Here is an 18,050-nt window from a genome sequence, read left to right as displayed (position 1 = left end):
CCGCCTGCGTGCCGGACGTTCCCGGATCTGCCGCGCAAACCTCAGTCGTCACGCATGACACGACGCCGTTCGATCCTCCGCTACAACCTTACGGGCTCGCACGATCGAATCACTTACAAGGGGCACCGCCGTACACAACAGCGTTGCTGCGAAAGTGACCTCCCCACCCCGCAGGCGCGGGCCTCCACACCGGGTGCCGCGGTCAACAGCTCCTCGCTCGTTAAAGGCCGACTCGCTCGCGGCGAAGACGCGTGCGGAACCCGAGAACTTGAGCCGTCGACGGGAGGCGCGCATCATCGGCCGCACCTCGGTCGCTGCGTAAATTGGCCGTGCCGGTTACTATATAGCTGCACGTGTGAGCCTGCGCGCCGCTTCGCGCCCGGCTCGTGCACGAACGCTATACATATCGTGCGCGCACGCGCACGCACGCGCACGCACGCGCGCGGTGGCGTGTATACGGACGCGCGATGCTCTGCAGGTTTACGATCCCTATGTATACACACACATGCCCGGACGTGACGGCTTGTCCACTTCCGCAACGTCCACTGGTAATAAAGTCGTCGCTCCCACTCCGCCCTCCTCCTTCTTCTTTTTTTTTTTTTTTGCCCCTACACGGCAATCACCTCCAAATCGACGCGGTACGTAGAAGAAACACGGTGCTTCCTTCCTGCAGGCACTCAACGCGGCAGCCTGACAACGGCCATCGAAAAACTCCGCTGCGTCGCGCTTTGTGATCCTTGGCGCGCTATCATTATCTACGGCGCCCCTGTAGACATTTCCCGTCTTTCACTCTTGTATTTTTACGCGTCTTACACACATCACGGTTTGTGTTGCTGCTGTTGCCGCCGTCGTTTGGCGCGTCGGATCGAGTATCTCGGATACACGCAGTCCGAGGGAGAACGAGAAATTTAGCTGCGTGGTGGGCTTCATTTCGCGAAGCTTGATATTTGACGAAGCCGCCTGACGTGAGGCTATCCAGGTCCTAACGAGGCTGCTGCAAGGCGGGCCCTTTCCAGGCAGGACTTCCGCGTGTTGAAAGGTTTTCTCTTTCACGAAGCACGGGGCACTTTTTGGCAAGGAGGCGGAGATCATAATGACAGTCACCGAGTCAGGCCCGCCGGGTCCGCTGGTGCGCTAGCTCTTCGCGCTACGTCGACGGTTAGCTAGCATCTCATGGGCAACATTTCGCGTTCCGAGTGGGAGTCGAATGTAAAATGACGTAGTGAATGTCTTAAAAGGCCGCGGACAGCGCGTTTTCTTTCACGCTGCCTCGTTTATCGCAGTATGGCAAGCCTTGCAGCTATATAGCAGTGTTGGCCGTGTCCAGCTTTCATTAATGCCTGTGTCCTTCAACACGGAAAGGCATATAAAAGAACTTGCCGCAGGCAGCAGTTAGAGTTATTAGCTTTTCAAGGCAATATTAAAGAAACGAAAGTTGGGGGAATGCATCATTAAGCCCCACCTCCATCTCACGGATGTGGATACTCCAAACGCAAAGTGTACTCGACCATCTGTCGGGACATCATTTCACGTCTACCGTACGCAAGATTGAGTCTTCGTTCTCCTTTTTTTTTCTTAATACACGAGATCTGCCACAACACATACGAGAGACGTAAAATTTTAAATAAATAAAATTGCGTAGACGGGTATAATGCAGGGGCTGGAGTAGTGGTTTCGTTAAACTATTGTCAGCTAACCAACAATGTCGTTACTACATGCATACTTTACCGAGATAATCTACAAAAGATTACTTTATTAAGTAAAGGCGTTCTGACGGTGACAGGTCGTCCACTTCTTTGACGCCCTTCACATCACTTATCATGGCTGCTGAGAGGCAATCCGTTACATACATAACAGCGCCTTTCTCTTTCTTCTCTGGTTAGCGCTTGAAGAACGATCGGCAAGGGTTGAGGACAGTGCTCTCAAAATGCGCGGTAATGAGACCACCGTCCACCACCAAGCAGCGCGCGCCATCTTACAGGCGATAGAACTCAATGAGCTGTCTGACAGCGGTGATCTGACCGACGAGCTCGCTTCTATAATGATGACGTAAACCTCCGCATCTGTCCCACTGCACATTCTCGACAGGGAAGCGAATTGAAACGCATCGACTATTAAAAAAAAAACACACACACACACACAGAGGAAAAACGCATGCATACCCAAGATCGAAAGGGAGACGCACCGCAGGAATATACATATTCAGGTGAGTATACAACCACGGTGAAAAACACGCCAGAGGAAAAGAACGAATCCCGGCCGTCGATTGCTCTGCAAGAAGCAATCAATAACAGCCAGCCCCGTCCTACGACGTTATTGTAACGGTGCTCGTCAGAGCGGCAAAAGGAAGTACGCATTGTCTCCCGAAGAGCACCGGTCTCGTCGAATCGCTCCTCTCGTTACAGTTCACTCGCGAACCGGCTCGGACGCGACTCTCAGTCTCTCGGCAGCGAGCCGTGACGGACCTCCTGCGTTTGCATATTATCGCCACGCGCAGCCGCCAGCCTCCGACGGCGATGCAGGGCGACGACGCATCGAGATCGACGCGCGGCCGTGCTGACCCGTTGGTTGCAGACTGGTCTTCGATGGAGTATATACTGCGGGCCGCGAGCGTGCCCGCTTATTTGTGCCGTCGGAGAAATGGGAGCACGCAGTCGGAGACCGCGGGTGGGCCTTATCCATCACTTTCGCATCTCGCTGGCAGCCTATATATACGTACCCTACATACGCGGATGGACAGATAGACTGAGAGACAAAGGAAGCACTTAGTGTTCCTCTGGACACGTGTATGCAACACGCCATAACAACCAAGTCATTCCGTAGCTCTAGCAGGTTAATGGGCTGGGGAGGAAGGAGGGGGAGGAGGTTTGTGGGGGAGAGGGGCGCTGAAGATCAAAGCGCACGTATCGCTGTAATGTATACATATGGTTGTCGCATCGACTTCTCCGACTTTCATGTCTGATCTGCGCTGCGAACACTGGGTGCAAACACAGCATATACGTACTCGCACATACGCGACGACGTCGCACCGACGTTCGCAAGGGCAAGCAGGGTCTTCGAAAATCGCAGAGCATGTGTCCCACATGTCAGTCATTATAATGGATCTACAAAACTCAGCGTTACATTCCCGTTTGATGTTATTCGTTTCGTCAGCCAGAAAATATACCGGCCGTCGTACTTGGCCACAAGCCGTAAGGAAACAGCTTAACGGGGCACAAAGAGACAGCTGTATATAAAACAACATGTGGCATGTATCAGTCCGCCACAATAGTTGACCCTACACACGGGTGCCTCCACAAATTGTAATTTATGCCCTATTAACTTAAGGCATGGCGCTTCTAATTTAATGGATCGCGTTGCAAGTCGCGAAAACTACTAGACTCAAAGTTCGGAATCGAGGCTATATGGCCTATAGGGTTGGCGAAAATTCAGCGGTTTCTTTTTCTTTTTCGCAGAAACCATTGGCCGTAAGCGTTTGTGGAAGACTGCATGCACTAGGGCGCGGGACACACACACACCCTCCACCGGCTTACAGACCAGCGACAAGTGTATGTAAGTTCAAGCCTCCTTGGTACGAACTTGCTGCAACGGGTCACGTCGCCACACATGCCCGCGCTCGCGTTAAGCAGCAGCACTGCTCGATAACGCACGAGCGGTGCACGAATAAAACCCGGCGCCGTGGCTATCTCTTTCCGCACTGATCCTCCGCGAAGGAGAGAGTCGCGTCGTGCCTGCAACAGTGCGGCCGAAGCTCCTTCCCGGAGGAGAGCGCGCCGGCGAATTTCCTCGCGCACTGCGAGCGAGAGTGAAGCGGAATCCGGCAGAACCTGATCTCCATCTCCATCTCTCCTCGAGTCGGACCCCAATCGTCGGCGGCGCGGGTATAAGGCGACCTCCCCGTTCCTGTGCCTCCCCGCCGCCTTTCGCCCGCGCTATCAAAAATAAAAAAAAAAAGAAAGAAAGAAAGAAAGAAAGAAAGAAAGAAGAAAGAGAAACCGCTATGCGGCACAGGCGCCGGCGCACATGCCTCAACGACGCTGCGAGTCAGCCCCGTCGTTATCTCCGCAGCAGCAACCCGACCGTCGGCGACGACGACCGGGTCTATTCAGGCCCGCGGCACCACCGCGGGTCAACCTCTCCCTCCCCGCTCAGGTGGCACGGAACCACGGCGCTGCCAACACCGGAAGCTCCCCTGCTTCACCTTCCCTTTCCTGTACCTCTCTCTATACATTCCTTTTATTTTTCCTATCTTGTCAGTAGCTCTTGCGCGCGCCTCCTACTGCAAGCACTAGCTGGCCAGCGGGCAATTCGCAAGGCGCGGGTTACGGAGCGTTTTGTCAAAAAACAGAAGCGAGAAGGCCCGTGCCTGCGGCTGCCTGTACCTTCCGGCACGCGGCAACAACCCTCTCCCCCTCACCGCCTCCTCGCACGCACCCCATGCACGCACACTTCCCGCGTATCCATTTTGCTTTCGCTAATGCTCCAAGGCCTATGCGCCGTCGCTTGCATAACAAACTCAATTTGTGCACCGGAACCAGTGGCCCGATTACGACCCCAATTACGCGCGTGCTGAGGCAAACACCCTATATACCGCAGTGTCCCGCCCATATATGTAGGGTAAGCCTTCGATTGCCGATGCAGCGGGTGTCTCCGCCGCGCTATCGATAAAATAATTTGATTTCGAACGCGGAGAAACGGGAACCGCACTGCAGACCAACGGAAAACAGTTGCATCAAAGGATTCGTTCCTGTAAGGTGCAGAATGGTGTTTCCGTTCGTGCAGCAGTAGATATCAATGTTTTTCGTGGCTAAGGATGTCGCCACGGGCAAGTTATCAACGTAGCCTTTGAAGGCGACCATGTAGGTTATATTACAGTAAATAAACGTAACTTTAGTTAACAAATATAAACCGAATTATACAGGCGCAGTTCATTGAATGCTGTATGAGTGAAAGGGCTACCGCGTCTCAATGACCTTTTGTGTGCTGGCGGTTTCTATTCTACAAAGGCTTCCGACTGGCCTAGGGCTGACAAAAAGACCAAGGCCCGCATTGTTCGCGGGCGCGTTTCGGTTCACTTTGTCTGAGAACAATCACTGTCCATACTGCACGCTTATTATTCGCCGGGCACAGCATAACCACTCACAATTGTCAATAACAGCCAGCCCTCAGACGGCGGACACAGTCAAATATCGCAATGACATCTCAAAACTGCTGTGGCCACGACAGTCGACACCGCCGGTTGAAAATGACAACAGATCGGCAAAAAGCATGTGACGGAGAAGCTGTTGATTTGTAGCTAGTGAGTCTACTACTATATAGCAGGCACTCGTTATAATTCCAATGATACAGTAAAGCTCATGCTGCACAGATTGCTCTTTTATCAATTACCATGTCTTCAAACGCTGGAAATGGGTCGTCCATTCTGCGCAATGTGCCCCAAACGTGTCGCACGATCGTCCCCGAGTTTCTGTTTATAAATCGTGGCTATTCGCTGTCTTGCGAATAAGAGTCTTTTCCTTAGATATATTCACGGGAAAAACTTTCTCTTCTCGCAATGTGCTCTCAAAGTTTCCTGATCGACGTAATGCTTGCAACATGATTCCGCAAGAAAACAATACAACCAGTTATTTTGATCTGTAGCGATGCACAACCTTCCCTGTAGAACATAAAGAAAGATTGGTCTTCAATGTGCAGTTATAGCGTTTGAAGGCAACTTCGGCAGGGAAAGCTAAGTTCCCTAGGAGTCCCAAGTTCTGACGAAAATATGCCAAATCGCCTAGTTCTTATTGGCCCAACTGCTCCTAAATTATTTATTGTAATTATTTAATTACACTATTGCAGAACTGTACTTTAGAGAAAAAAATATCATTGGGCCTTCACATAGTAAGCCCACTTCAAAAATGAAAGAAAAAAAAAGGAATGAAGAAAACGGCAAACATATTGAAAGTCCCCTTTGCTACAATTGAATAACGTCGATTTCTCGAATTCTGACTCCTTTGTCACACTATTTGGCGCTTCACAGAAAGAAATAGAACAGTAAAGACAGAAACGCTAATCAAAGAAAGCGTTCAACGAAACGTTGTTAAACTATTCAGACCACAGATTCAGACCACCTTCCTACATAGGCCCCACACATGAATGAAAAGTCTTCAAATCGAGGAAGCCAGCTGGATGTCCCGCTTCGCATTTGTTTCCGCGGCGCGGCTTCTCGGCAAAGAAAGACGTTTCCCTTCAGGTAAAATGACGTGCAACCCCCCTTCCGACCTCTAACCCCTCGCGTCGTATACCGCGCTGCCCCGTCACATCACGCCTCATCAAGTCACATTAGAGGCGCGCGCGCGTCTTCGTTGTGGTTCACACGACGCATTGCCGTTGTACTACTATATGCCGGGAGTTTCTTTTTTTTCTCCGCCTTTCGAGTTCGTCTCGCTCGACCTCCAGAAAGTGCAAAGCGGACAGATTGAGAGACAAGGAGGAAAGAAGTCGCCAACCCGTGTTGTATCCAGTGGAGTGCCTTTCTTTTTTTCGAGCGTGCCGTTTGGTCCCGCTAAGAAAAGGGCTCGTGCGTCCGGCTCGCGGTTTCTGTCGCCGAAGCCGCCCAGTACAAAGTTAAAGAGACGGATAGACGCAGGAGATGCCAGTTTGAAAGGGAGACCCCCCGTTGCGCACTTTCTATTTTTTGACCTATGCCTCGTCCTGCAGGTGGCGTTCAATCTTTCCACGTCAGTCCGCACGCGCATGGCTGCGTGCTGCGGGCGTGTACAACATGTGCTACAAAAGCGCCCGCTTCTCCGCGACGGACAGTTCGACGCGATGCAAAGAAGGAATAAACGAACTGCGCGCAAAGAGAAAGGAAGCTGGTGAAACAGAGCGGTTTCCCCTGCCACTCAAAGCGAACTCATTTCCTGGTGTCCGAAGGGTTCGCCTGGCCTCGGCATGCTGGCTAAAAAGCACGCTAAGACGAAACGGAAAGAAAAACTAAGCTCTTGCGTGCATGGTGACCGTTGGCTCGTTTGTCGCTTTCGTCTGAGCCGTACACATGACCTCGACCGCTTCCGTCTCTTATTTTGCTTTCGTCTTTTTGCTCTCCGGCTGCTCCAGCTTTTCGCGACACCGTGCTTTATTCTTTTCCTGGCTGTAAGCATAATGTATATCCACACAGATCCGCCACGTTCGTTTTCTAGACGCTTTGCGCTTCCCCGTTCCTTTATCTCTGACGCAGGTACACGAAGTGAAGACCGACGCCGGATTTCGTCGATTCAAAGCGCCGGTAACGTACGTACGTCCTCGTGCCCCGAATCTGCCCGCGGCTGTTGAACTCGCCCCCGCGTGGAATAAGGTCTACGATCACGGTGTCGCGTTCAGCGATTGAACATTGAAGATACTGTGCAGCGCCAGTGGTTTTCTAACGCAAGTAGTCGGACGGATCGGTGTAGCCAACTTATTACGGGGCAGGTGGGTGTTGTGCATCACCGTTTTATGCAAGGTATTCCTAGCACACGGAACTTTTTTTTTTTTTTGAGGCAGCTCATAAACAATACAATGTACAGCAGCAAATACAATCGAAACCAGTGACCCCGCATGCCCTCCCGTTTCTTTCAGTTGACGTGCACCTCTCGAATGTCCGTCCTCATCAAACGTACCTTGTCACGTGAACACAAAGCAATCGTTTTCACCTACAATGGTGCCCCAACGACAATGAGACTATTATTGTTCGTTGGGAACTGGTTTAATTTGGAAAAAAATATTCGACTACTACTTCCAAGAGGCACTATGCAACACATCTCGAAACAAATATAAGACGATGATAGAACGCACATATTCGCTCACAAAGTTAGCAAATAGGATGCTTTGCTGCAAAGCAAACAGCGAAACAAGGTGCTAGACGCGTAACAGTATGCGGAAGGAACGGTAAACGACCGTCACCGTCCGTTATACACGCGGTGCAAGAGGAATGAAGAAAAATAGCGCGGGAAGCAAAAAATCGCCATCGCAGCGCCGGCGGGGTCAGCGCGCGCGCATGCCTCGAGTGAAGCCGTGCTTGAAGCGACTCCGTGCAGCTGCGACACGCACGCACTAACACACACACACACACATACACACACACACACACACAGAGAGAGAGATACATATACACACACACATACAGGCACACATACACACACGCGCGCTCACTCACACACACACGTGTGAATGTACGCACAGGCGCACGCACATGCGCACGCAGATACGCGCGTATGCAGCTGCGCTCGGGCGACAACCGATGCAGGACAGGAAGCGCAGCGTCCAGGTCGCAACGCGCATAGACGTCAAAAAGGAAAGAGCGGAACGAGGGGAGCGGGTACGTTTGAAAGGGGAAACGTCGCCGTTTCCAGGCTGCCATTTTAAACCGACAAAGGGAAGCGGTAAAATAACGAGAGAGCTCCGGGGCACTCGCGTGCGGGGTCAGCACTACACGAACGATGGCGCGAAAAGGCGGGACAGTGGTGGATGGAGCGGGGGGAGACGCTTGTGTGTGTGCATTGCGGCTGAATGATAGCGAGAGAAAATAGCGACAAAATAAACATAAATACATTTTACATCGGGCGGCAATATAGAAAGCTATAACAAACGTGCGGAATTTTCCGGGCACGTATATAAGTACGACCGCCAAATACGTGAACTCCATATGGCCACGGCGGCGCTGGAGCCGCGTGCGTGTGTGTATACCCACGCACGAGGACGACGCGGCCGAGGCTTTCGAGGCCGTCTCGCACAGCTCTCGATGTTTGCGGAAGCGAAGGGGCGGCGCTGTACGCTCGGTCACCGATCCCCGAAAAAAAAAAAAAAGAGTTCGCGCGTTTTCTCTCCCCCCCCCCCCTTCTTTTTTTTTTAGCGCGACCGACGCCGAGATCATCCGCGTCACACGGATGGCGTTGCTCTCGCGTTCTCTCATATGGATGTGGCTCCCGCGTGAGCCATATATACAGTTACTCTAGTTATCTCGTGTAAATCTCTGGTAACAAAAAGAAGGCTTATTTACCTCGTTTGTTACATGTAATGCCGTTCAGAACTGGTAGCCCAGTCAAGCGAGAAGCTGTCAGTAAAAAACAACTGAAAGGTGATCGCGTACATGGTTCACCATTCACCATCACGATGACCGTAATAAAACACGGGGACTGCAGAAGTCACCAGATACACGAACAGTGTTCTTCTGTTCGTCGACGGAGCAAAGTTTTAATTCTACAGCACCGTAGACTGGTTTTAACGGAGAGAAAACGAGAATCGTTATATCGAGAAAATAGAGAAAACGCATTCGTTATAGCTGCCTAAAGGCGAGGAGTCCCTAGTGAATGCCAGGAAGTTATTGAACAGTTCTCTACTCCGTGCGTTTGCTTAGCATCTGGTGTGTGCGTGTGCGTGTGTGTGTGTGTGTGTGTGTGTGTGTGTGTGTGTGTGTGTGTGTGTGTGTGTGTGTGTGTGTGTGTGTGTGTGTGTGTGTGTGTGTGCGTGTGTGTGTGTGTGTGTGTGTGTGTGTGTGTGTGTGTGTGTGTGTGTGTGTGTGTGTGTGTGTGTGTGTGTGTGTGTGTTTCGTAGACACCGTGCATACTAGTCTCAACATGCCTCCTTGTGGCTCGCGGTACAAAAGTAAAATGCCAAGGCACGCTCGTCACGTTCCCCTTTCTGATTTATCGTGTAACATAGCTGATACGCTCACGTTGGCTCCATGGTCATTACGATCATTGTAGCAGCCCAAACAAGAGACAGGAGCATAGAATGGACGACAGAAGCGCCGTCTTTCAACCGAACTGGTGCAACTAAACGTATACCACAGTAAGCTTGTCTCGCTGCTCGAAGTGAAACTCACTGCGAGCTCCATGGTCGGCAATATACTCGCCATAATCGCCTCTATTACACGTGATTCAGGCCGAAGCCCGTATAGCATATGCTCGATCGTCGCACACACAACGTGAACGCGTATTTGGTGTTTGGCGTGGGACTCCGCGGTACTGCGCCGGGAAAGCTATGTGCAATACACGGATATTTAGACGCAGCGATTGAAACGTCACGTGATCATCTGTAGAAAGTTGCTGTTCTTCATTAGCAGCGCATCGATTCTTGTTCCCAAGCGGTTACGGAAACAAACAGACGGGTTTTCGTCCATCATAATGCTACGAGCAAAACGCTCGATTTGCGACGCCGCTGTTTTGTCGAGTTGTCCGTATACGCGCGTCCTGGACCAGTGGGGAAGCTCTATATTTATCCCTGGAAAGTTCGCAAGTGTGTCATTTCTTTCCTTCGACAGTTTTCCCAAAGTGGGCAGCCACGCTGCGTTTACCCGGAAAGGACAACCATACATGTATACGCATTTTCTCGGTCTATAGAAGCGTATGAGCATACGAGCATTACTACGAGCCTGCTTTAGGGCTGAGGAAAGGAATGGAAGGAGGCAGAGTTGAAGTGAAGAAATAGCTATTGACGGGTCATTAACCGAAGGAGTCCACCAGCCAAACATAATACCCCGAGGAGCAAGCAGCTATATAGGGTCCGCTGCTCCACGCTATACTATAGGCACATACATACACACAAACACGGACAGCCGAGCGGAATGTCTTCGCAAGCTCGCAGATTCGGTTCGGCACGTTCGCACGGCTACCCCCTCTCCGCCCCCCCCCCTCCCGCTAGTTTTGTTTTCTGTGCTTTTTTTTCTTTCTGTTCTCCGTTCGGCCGCCAAATTGCCAACTTCCGAAACAAAAAGCGCGTTGCTGTCGCTGTCGTGGGAAAAAGGGGCGAGCACGTTTGGCGCCTACATAAGCTCGCAGTTCTGAGGGCCGAGACTTCGACGCTCTTACACAGCGAGAAGCGCGGAAGCTCGCGACCGCCTTTTTCCGTTTTTTGCTCGGCTTCGCTTGGATCTCCGTGCGTATAGCTGCGTGCGTGCACGAGAACACGCTCGTACTATTTAAGCGGCTCACGTGGGACCGGCGTATTCCAGAGTAGGAGTGCGGAACAGCCGTTCGCGACGAGAAAAGAGTCAAAACAAAAGATGGTCGTTTTGGTTGGTGTTGTTTTAGAAAACAGGACGCGTAATAATGCGCTCAGTGAACCGTTGAGCGCTTATTCTTCTCTGTGTTGCCGTTGTTTCTATACGTAGCCCAAGCAGCATAGCGAGTGCTGAGATGAAAAAAGAAAAAAGAACACCAACGCCACCACCACCAACAACAAAAACACAAACAAACAAACAAACAAACAAACAAAGAAGACTGCTCTAAAGTATCGAAGGTTTGGTTCGCCTGGCTCGATGTTACTGAAATCCTTAATTGTCGTTATCAAACAAAGCTCCGCGGAGAATTACCGTTATCCTGCGGTTCGGAAACATGTGCAATCCAACGAACGATGATGATATCATTTATATCATCATTAGAACTTTAGTTTATGCGCTTGAAAGTCTGTAATGGCGCGTCCGGGTAGAAATTTGAACGACGAACACGCGTCCTTCATATACGGTCGTACGTTGCCCACGCTACGGATCACGAGTACGTAACGCCGCAGCAAGCTTGCAAAAGCAGCCAGCGGGAAAAGCGTTGAGAGCGGATTCCGTTTTATGTCCGCGCTGATACAAACTGGCGGCTTTGTACACGCTTTAGCTCGCTCTGTTATATTCATTACACCTCATCAAACCACATAGACCACGCAAAAGGCTATCGACTGGTTATAGGCACTGTAACAGAAAGTATATAACAAATATCCGACGGTACCCCCACACTCTCCTTCAGGTGTTCAGCGCCAAGCAAATCAATCAAGTACGTCAAATACGAACTCAAATATGCGGCGCACATGCATAGGAACTGTAGTGAGACTCACCCTGAGCCCCTTGTGGTGCGCCTCCGAGCCGCCGGACACCTGGGACACGAAGACTCCGGTGCCGTGTTCACGACCTGAAAGGCACGACGACGAGGTCGGGTTTGAAGGCTTCGTTGCACTCTTCTTCATCGCTATCCGACACACACGCGGCGGCGACTTTTCGACGCCCTGCTGCTGCTGCTGCTGCTGCTGTTGGCCCCGATGGCAACAACACCCTACACTGGCGCCACAGCAGGCAACGCGAACTAACGCGACGCCGTCGGGGGGCCATCCTTCGATGCGCCTGAAGACGGACATACGGGCTCCGTGCGCGGCCGATACCCGCCACCGCCACCACTGCACAGACTACTACACTACATTCGCGTTATCTGTCCCCGCGAAGAAACGGCGTAAAAGGTTCAGCCGGAAGTCGGGACGAGACCACGTGGGCGCGCTGCAGCCCAACGCGGAACCGAAACAACCTCGTCCCGTCGAGGGCCAACTGTTGCTTTCTTGAGCACAGGACTCGCTTATCCCAGGAACACCGTCGACGGCACGTAGCAGGTCCGCTGGGTGCCTGCATCTATGCCTCACTGACTGAGCGTGCGCGGTTGATGCCGATCCGAAACACTGCAGCGTTCTCCTATCTCGGACGATATCGCGCTGAAGAGAAGGGAGTTCGGCTCTTCCCGCCTGCAGGCTGCCGCCGCCATGCACTCTCGCGAGTGACTCTTCTTCCCTGACGTGCGGCGAGAGGGAGTAGAAAACCGAAAAAAAGCGGGCCAAACTCGTTTTCTCAAAGGGCATCGACGACGGCAACTTCGGCGAGCAGCGCATCAGCTCGCTCGCGCGGCCCCAGCTGACGCTGTGCCTCGGTTGTGGTCGCCGCCGTGCCAGCGACGTATCCCTCCCGCCCTTGAAGAGGTCGCGAGCAAGACCGTAGGGAGCCGTTCGACGCGACCGACCTCCACGTTCCTCGTCGTCTTCTTCGTGTTGCTTCCTCGACACGCCTCAGTTTACTTCGATTTTGTTCGCCGCTTGTTTCCTGATATTTTTTTTTGTATACTTAGCTTTTAGATGTTCATGTTGTTGCGATTCGGGATGCGCGCTCGCGTATATAGTTTCGGCTCTCCAGCTACGCGGAAAAGCACAGCGTCTCGATGCCAGAGACTGTCGGGTCCTTCCTCGATCATCTCCGGAGTCGGCGCGTCTGATACGCCGACCGACGTTCTTGTGTTGTCCCGTTCGCGGAGCGTTTCGAGATTGTCTCTAAGCACTTACGAGTAACGCGTTCTTTCTACGAATGTCAGCGTGTCTAAAAAGGGTTGAAAATGTCGAATGACCTGCGGTTGATATCGACGTGAACCAAAAAACGAGGAAGTCTGTGCCTGCTCGCCGCACATGAAATTTTATCCGTAAAGTGCTATTTATCCGTACCCGTCTTTCTGTGTGCTCTCTCTCTCTCTCTCTCTTTACAACTTGCTCTCTCTTTCGGGGAATAGCACGACGTCCAAACATTCACTTTCTCGTGGCTACAACTGCTCGGGGAAGTGCTGCGCATAATTAAATGCAACAAACGTTTGCTCGGTTGTTTCGTGCACATTTGTTAAACATACAGGGGCGATGGTTATGAGAGGTCTGTCGTTTCCGTAGCGCATCCGACTTCGGCCATGTTCCTGTATGCTCTAATTCACTCTAGACATTTAATTCGCACGTATAACGCTTAATTTGCAAAACGCTATATAGCAAGCAAGGAGCGTGCTGACAGGGCACCTCGCATTTCCTGCGGCCAATCGCGTATCTCAGAACTGTCAATAAAGTTTTTCCATCCATCCATCCATCTCGTTCTCCACGGTCTCAGCTATCGCGCCTTCGCCCAGCTTGCGATAGCAATTATAATGGTCGCACTTGTGCGTCATACGTACTTCCGATATGTCTAATGACGCTAAATTTTGCTTACGATGGCAAGTTATACTTGATGTCTGCATTGGTTCGTGTCATCTTGTCTGAAGCCTTTTGTATGTCACATGTATAATCGCGTAACAAAAAAAAAAAAAAAGGCAGAAAACGAAGCAACTGTGTGCACCGACATGTCGGATGCAATGACTACCTATCATTATAGCAGAGTGCATGCAAGCTAAATCTCACCACAATTCCGTGCCACAGCAAACAGAAGCACCACTAATGCGTGAATAATACCTGCATACGCCTTGGTATCACAAGTATACGCCAACGTGCAACTGGAGGGGCGATTGATGAGCAGGAACACGTATACGTCGGTGGTATAAAGTGCGCGAAAGAGACCTCAAGCTGATATCGCAAGTTCTATAGTAAGTGGCAACTTTCCGCGGATAGCCTGCATTCCCTGCTTTCTGCAAACGTTCTTTTAATAAAATGTAGAAGAAGAGATTGTACACATTAAAGAAAGCATACAATCTTTCCGGCGCTTTTTTTTTTCTTTTCAGGTTTTTGCTTATAACAGCTTAGTCGCAGTAGCCACGGAAGTGGTTCCACGAGGTCTAGCAGGCTACATGGACCATTGTGCCGTTTGTTTTCTAGTAACAGTGAACTTGCACTTCAACGAACGGGTTATAATGATAACGGTTAGAATAGCTGTTGAAACGCGTAATGTTTCTGCAATCGTCCGTACAAGCGTACACGATGCGAGGGGAATATATAGCCAGTATTAACTTTCAATATCAGCGCCGTCATAACAAGGAAGAAGAGAGCACATATAACTAAGGTGCGCATTAATGTCTCCTCTCATCTAATGCCACATAAATATTGATACATGCATATTGCGTGTTTCTTGTGGCCGATGCACGGGGGCGCCCCGACAAAGACGACGAACGCTCTCTGGCTCTCGAGCTGTCGGCTGAATTGGCCAGCGCTGCAGTTACCCCTTGTAAATATACTTTGTAAATAGTCTCCAGTCTCAACGAGTGTTTGCTTAATGTATACCTTTTGCAGATAGCTTTCAGTTTGTCTTTTAGAAGGACGGCGATAAAGAAAAGCAATCGGAAGAAAATACGTATATAGCTCGATGTATACTTTGCTATTTTCACTCCCTTTCGCTGCAACTTGAATATTTGTCATAGACTTATACCTGCATTACTTTACGGCGGGAAGCCCACAACGGCTAACGCAAATATTGGAAAGCTGGAAAATACAGAACGTGGGCTATAGACATGTCTCTTTTCTTTATTTCCTTCTCTGCATGCCGTTTAAGTTTAAAACAATGCAGCAAAATTCTGCCCCGATCTCTTCGTGGCTGCGCGGTCTTTCGTTGCTTACAGACTTCTCTGTATTCTCTTCAGTTTGCTTTTCCCATAGATGCGTCACGCTACCCGTTTCACGCGAAATGGGCTCACCCCTCACCCCTACCTCCCCCTTTCTCTGCAACCGCTCTCGCGCGCCTTGACGATGGCGCTACCTCACGAGGGCCGCTTGAGACGACAAAGCTGGAACGACGACGAGTGCGGACTCCCTCAGTGTGTGCAAAGAGCACTGGCTTCGTCATCGTCGGCGAGTCTCCTTGCAAGGCCGTGAAAGCAAATGTTTCTTCTTATTTTTTTTTTTTTCGGCGCCCATCCCAAGACGACTGACATAGGCGTGAGTCATGCCGTCTTCCTCCGTGGAATGCCCCGCACACTGACTCGCGAATCGAGGAAAATAAAAAGAGCTGGGCATCGAAATTAAAAGGAATGACTATTTGTCCCGCGCATGTGCGGAAGTGGGCGTGGGCATAAAGTGCTTCTGATTGCATCACAAACGAGCGTTGATGACGCTAATGGTTGTCATAAGCTTCGCTTACTATACGCATAGCGGGACCGCTTCGTCCTGCTTTCGCCGTCATTAGAACTGCTTTTTTTTTTAAACGGCTGTTATGTTCAGCGACGAAATCTATACACTTCCTCCTTCATTTGAAATGCTCGGCGAGTGTAATGGCCCAGTAGCGCTGCTGAACAGAGTAACACCTGACGTGGCGTCATCTGTCGAAATACAAACGATCCCAAGGCAAAGCACACCGGCGTCGCTGTTCAGTGGTATGGCGTTTTGGCCTTCCTACAGACTGCGTCACTTCTGGTTACACGCAGGATTGGAAACTATCTGGGATATGCTCCAGAGACCAAGACGGTGCCTTGGGTCTCTAGCGCAGCAGTGAATGTGCAAACCATAAAACTTCCTACATATAATCACCAGAGGGGACTCTGGCGCTGCGTTTAATCAGCTACCACGAGAGTGGTGGATAGTAAATGTCGTGCTTGTGGCTTTCACTCTGCGCGTTCCTGTGGCGTCATTTATTATACGTATTATCTTTTTAAATTTCCAGGCCATCATATACTTTGCTGATCGCATCAAGGTAATAAGTGCCTGCAAACGCGCATAATAATTTCGAATTGTTGCATATATAACTCAACATACTGTTGAATAAGTGGTGTCCATATCCGCTCCCCACCTACCCCATTGAAATAGTTCCCTTAAGGTAGCGGAAGCGGATCTCGAAGGCAACGCCTTTGCGTACTGCAAACGCCGGAACCGATTGCCGGCGACGGAAACACGCCATTGTTGCCATGTTTCGGGCACCACTTATACTATCAACTTAAAGAGTTACAAGGCCTTTTCAAGACAAAAGGAAAGCTTTGGCCAAATCCATATACTGATTGTCACTTTTCATGCTGGCTGTATGGCCGTTCTTGCAGCTCCCTGGTATAGACTCTAGTGCAATAGTTCTCTCTATAGTAACTTTTGTAGGAAACTCTGTGGTGCAAGGTACACAAAATAATAACAGTGGTCCTGTGTACATACCAGCCGCGGATCATTACGAACATGCGAAGACAAGTAAACGAATGAACATTGTTCACATTAATAAACATTGCACCATGGGGAGTACAGTACCCATTTTCACGGTATAGTGTGCCCAATGGGTGCAGGCGCTTCGGTGTTCCCGCTAAATATGACTTAAGGTGACGCATTCATGCATACACGCGCGCGTGCGTATCCCCACCCCCTCACCTCCTCGTATGGAGAAGCCAAGAGGAGCCGTCCCCCGCCGCTTGAGCTGGACCATGCGGATTTTGTTGGGCAGGTAACCCTGGTCGGGCGACTCTCCGCTGCTCGATCGGATCAGCTGCGGGCTGCGAGGAGGAGAGAGAGACGAGCACAACGTCAGGCGGTGTCGTCCTGCAAGGGCATGCTGGAATGCGCTCTCAATGTGGCAGTGCGGTGAATGAACTGGACTGCCCGTCTGGAGGCGTTGAAGGTGTACACAAACATCGTGGCCTCGTTGCCGTACAATTGACAATCCCAACACTTCGACATCTACTATATGCCAAGAGCTGCACTTCGGTAAGAACTGCATTGTCTTTAAAGAAATCTGGTTCTCACTCGTAATAAGTGCTCCCTGCCGTTGATCGCCTACGATCATGCCCAATACCAGGATTGGCAGGAACTGTCTCTTAAGAGCGCGCACACACACACACACACACACACACGCACACACACACACACACACACACACACACACACACACACACACACACACACACACACACACACACACACACACACACACACACACACACACACACACACACACACACACACACGCGCGCGCACGCACGCACACGCACGCACACACGCACACACACACACACACACACACGCGCACGCACGCACGCACACGCACACACGTATTGCACTTAAACTGTTCTTGAGCGCAGGAGTCAGCCAGTCGTGATGTTAAACATATCAGTATTTTATTTATTTATAAATAAAATAAATAGTCTTAGCGAAGGCGGGCGTGACCATTCCAAAACAGCTCTTACGAAGACAAAGTCTTGTCAATTTTCGCCCTTCTTTGCATTCTTTGTTGTTGTTTTCCTATGCTTTGTGCCGACTTTTATAGCGCGCAGTACCAAAACACCAAATATTTGGCCGGGCTAACCGGAAACGCCTGGTTACGAGCAACAACGTGAACGTATTCACCGAAGGGACGCAGGCAACAACGACACCGGCGATCATATAATCGCGCCTGCAGTGTTTTGTCACCGCAGTCAACATTTCATGGGCTTGCAAATAAACGCCTCCCTAGTGGGCAACTGCTTTCGAATCTTGCGGAACGATTGACCCAGCACAAGCTTTGTGCCCGGAGAGCGCATGCGCCGTCATACTCATACCTGCAATTTTTTAGCAATTGCTTCCGGCGCCTCCGGAGCCGATATGTA

At 50.8% G+C, this 18,050-nt stretch overlaps 1 protein-coding gene across 4 annotated transcripts in view; it reads right to left on the bottom strand.

Annotated features, from left to right (window-relative positions):
* The window catches only part of LOC126536561 (uncharacterized), a 161,188-nt gene that overhangs the window by 63,242 nt on the left and 79,896 nt on the right, over nt 1-18,050 (bottom strand). For all 4 annotated transcript variants that reach the window (XM_055074097.2, XM_050183578.3, XM_050183579.3 and 1 more), the window contains exons 2-3: nt 16,840-16,961; nt 11,845-11,918 (exon numbers count right to left, since the gene is read on the bottom strand). In XM_055074097.2, the coding sequence (XP_054930072.2) occupies nt 11,845-11,918; nt 16,840-16,961 (196 nt within the window). The remainder of the gene's footprint in view (nt 1-11,844; nt 11,919-16,839; nt 16,962-18,050) is intronic.

Source organism: Dermacentor andersoni, chromosome 4 (genome assembly GCF_023375885.2).
Source record: "Dermacentor andersoni chromosome 4, qqDerAnde1_hic_scaffold, whole genome shotgun sequence".
In the NCBI taxonomy this organism is placed as follows: domain Eukaryota; kingdom Metazoa; phylum Arthropoda; class Arachnida; order Ixodida; family Ixodidae; genus Dermacentor; species Dermacentor andersoni.
This window is presented reverse-complemented; position numbering and strand designations above follow the sequence as displayed.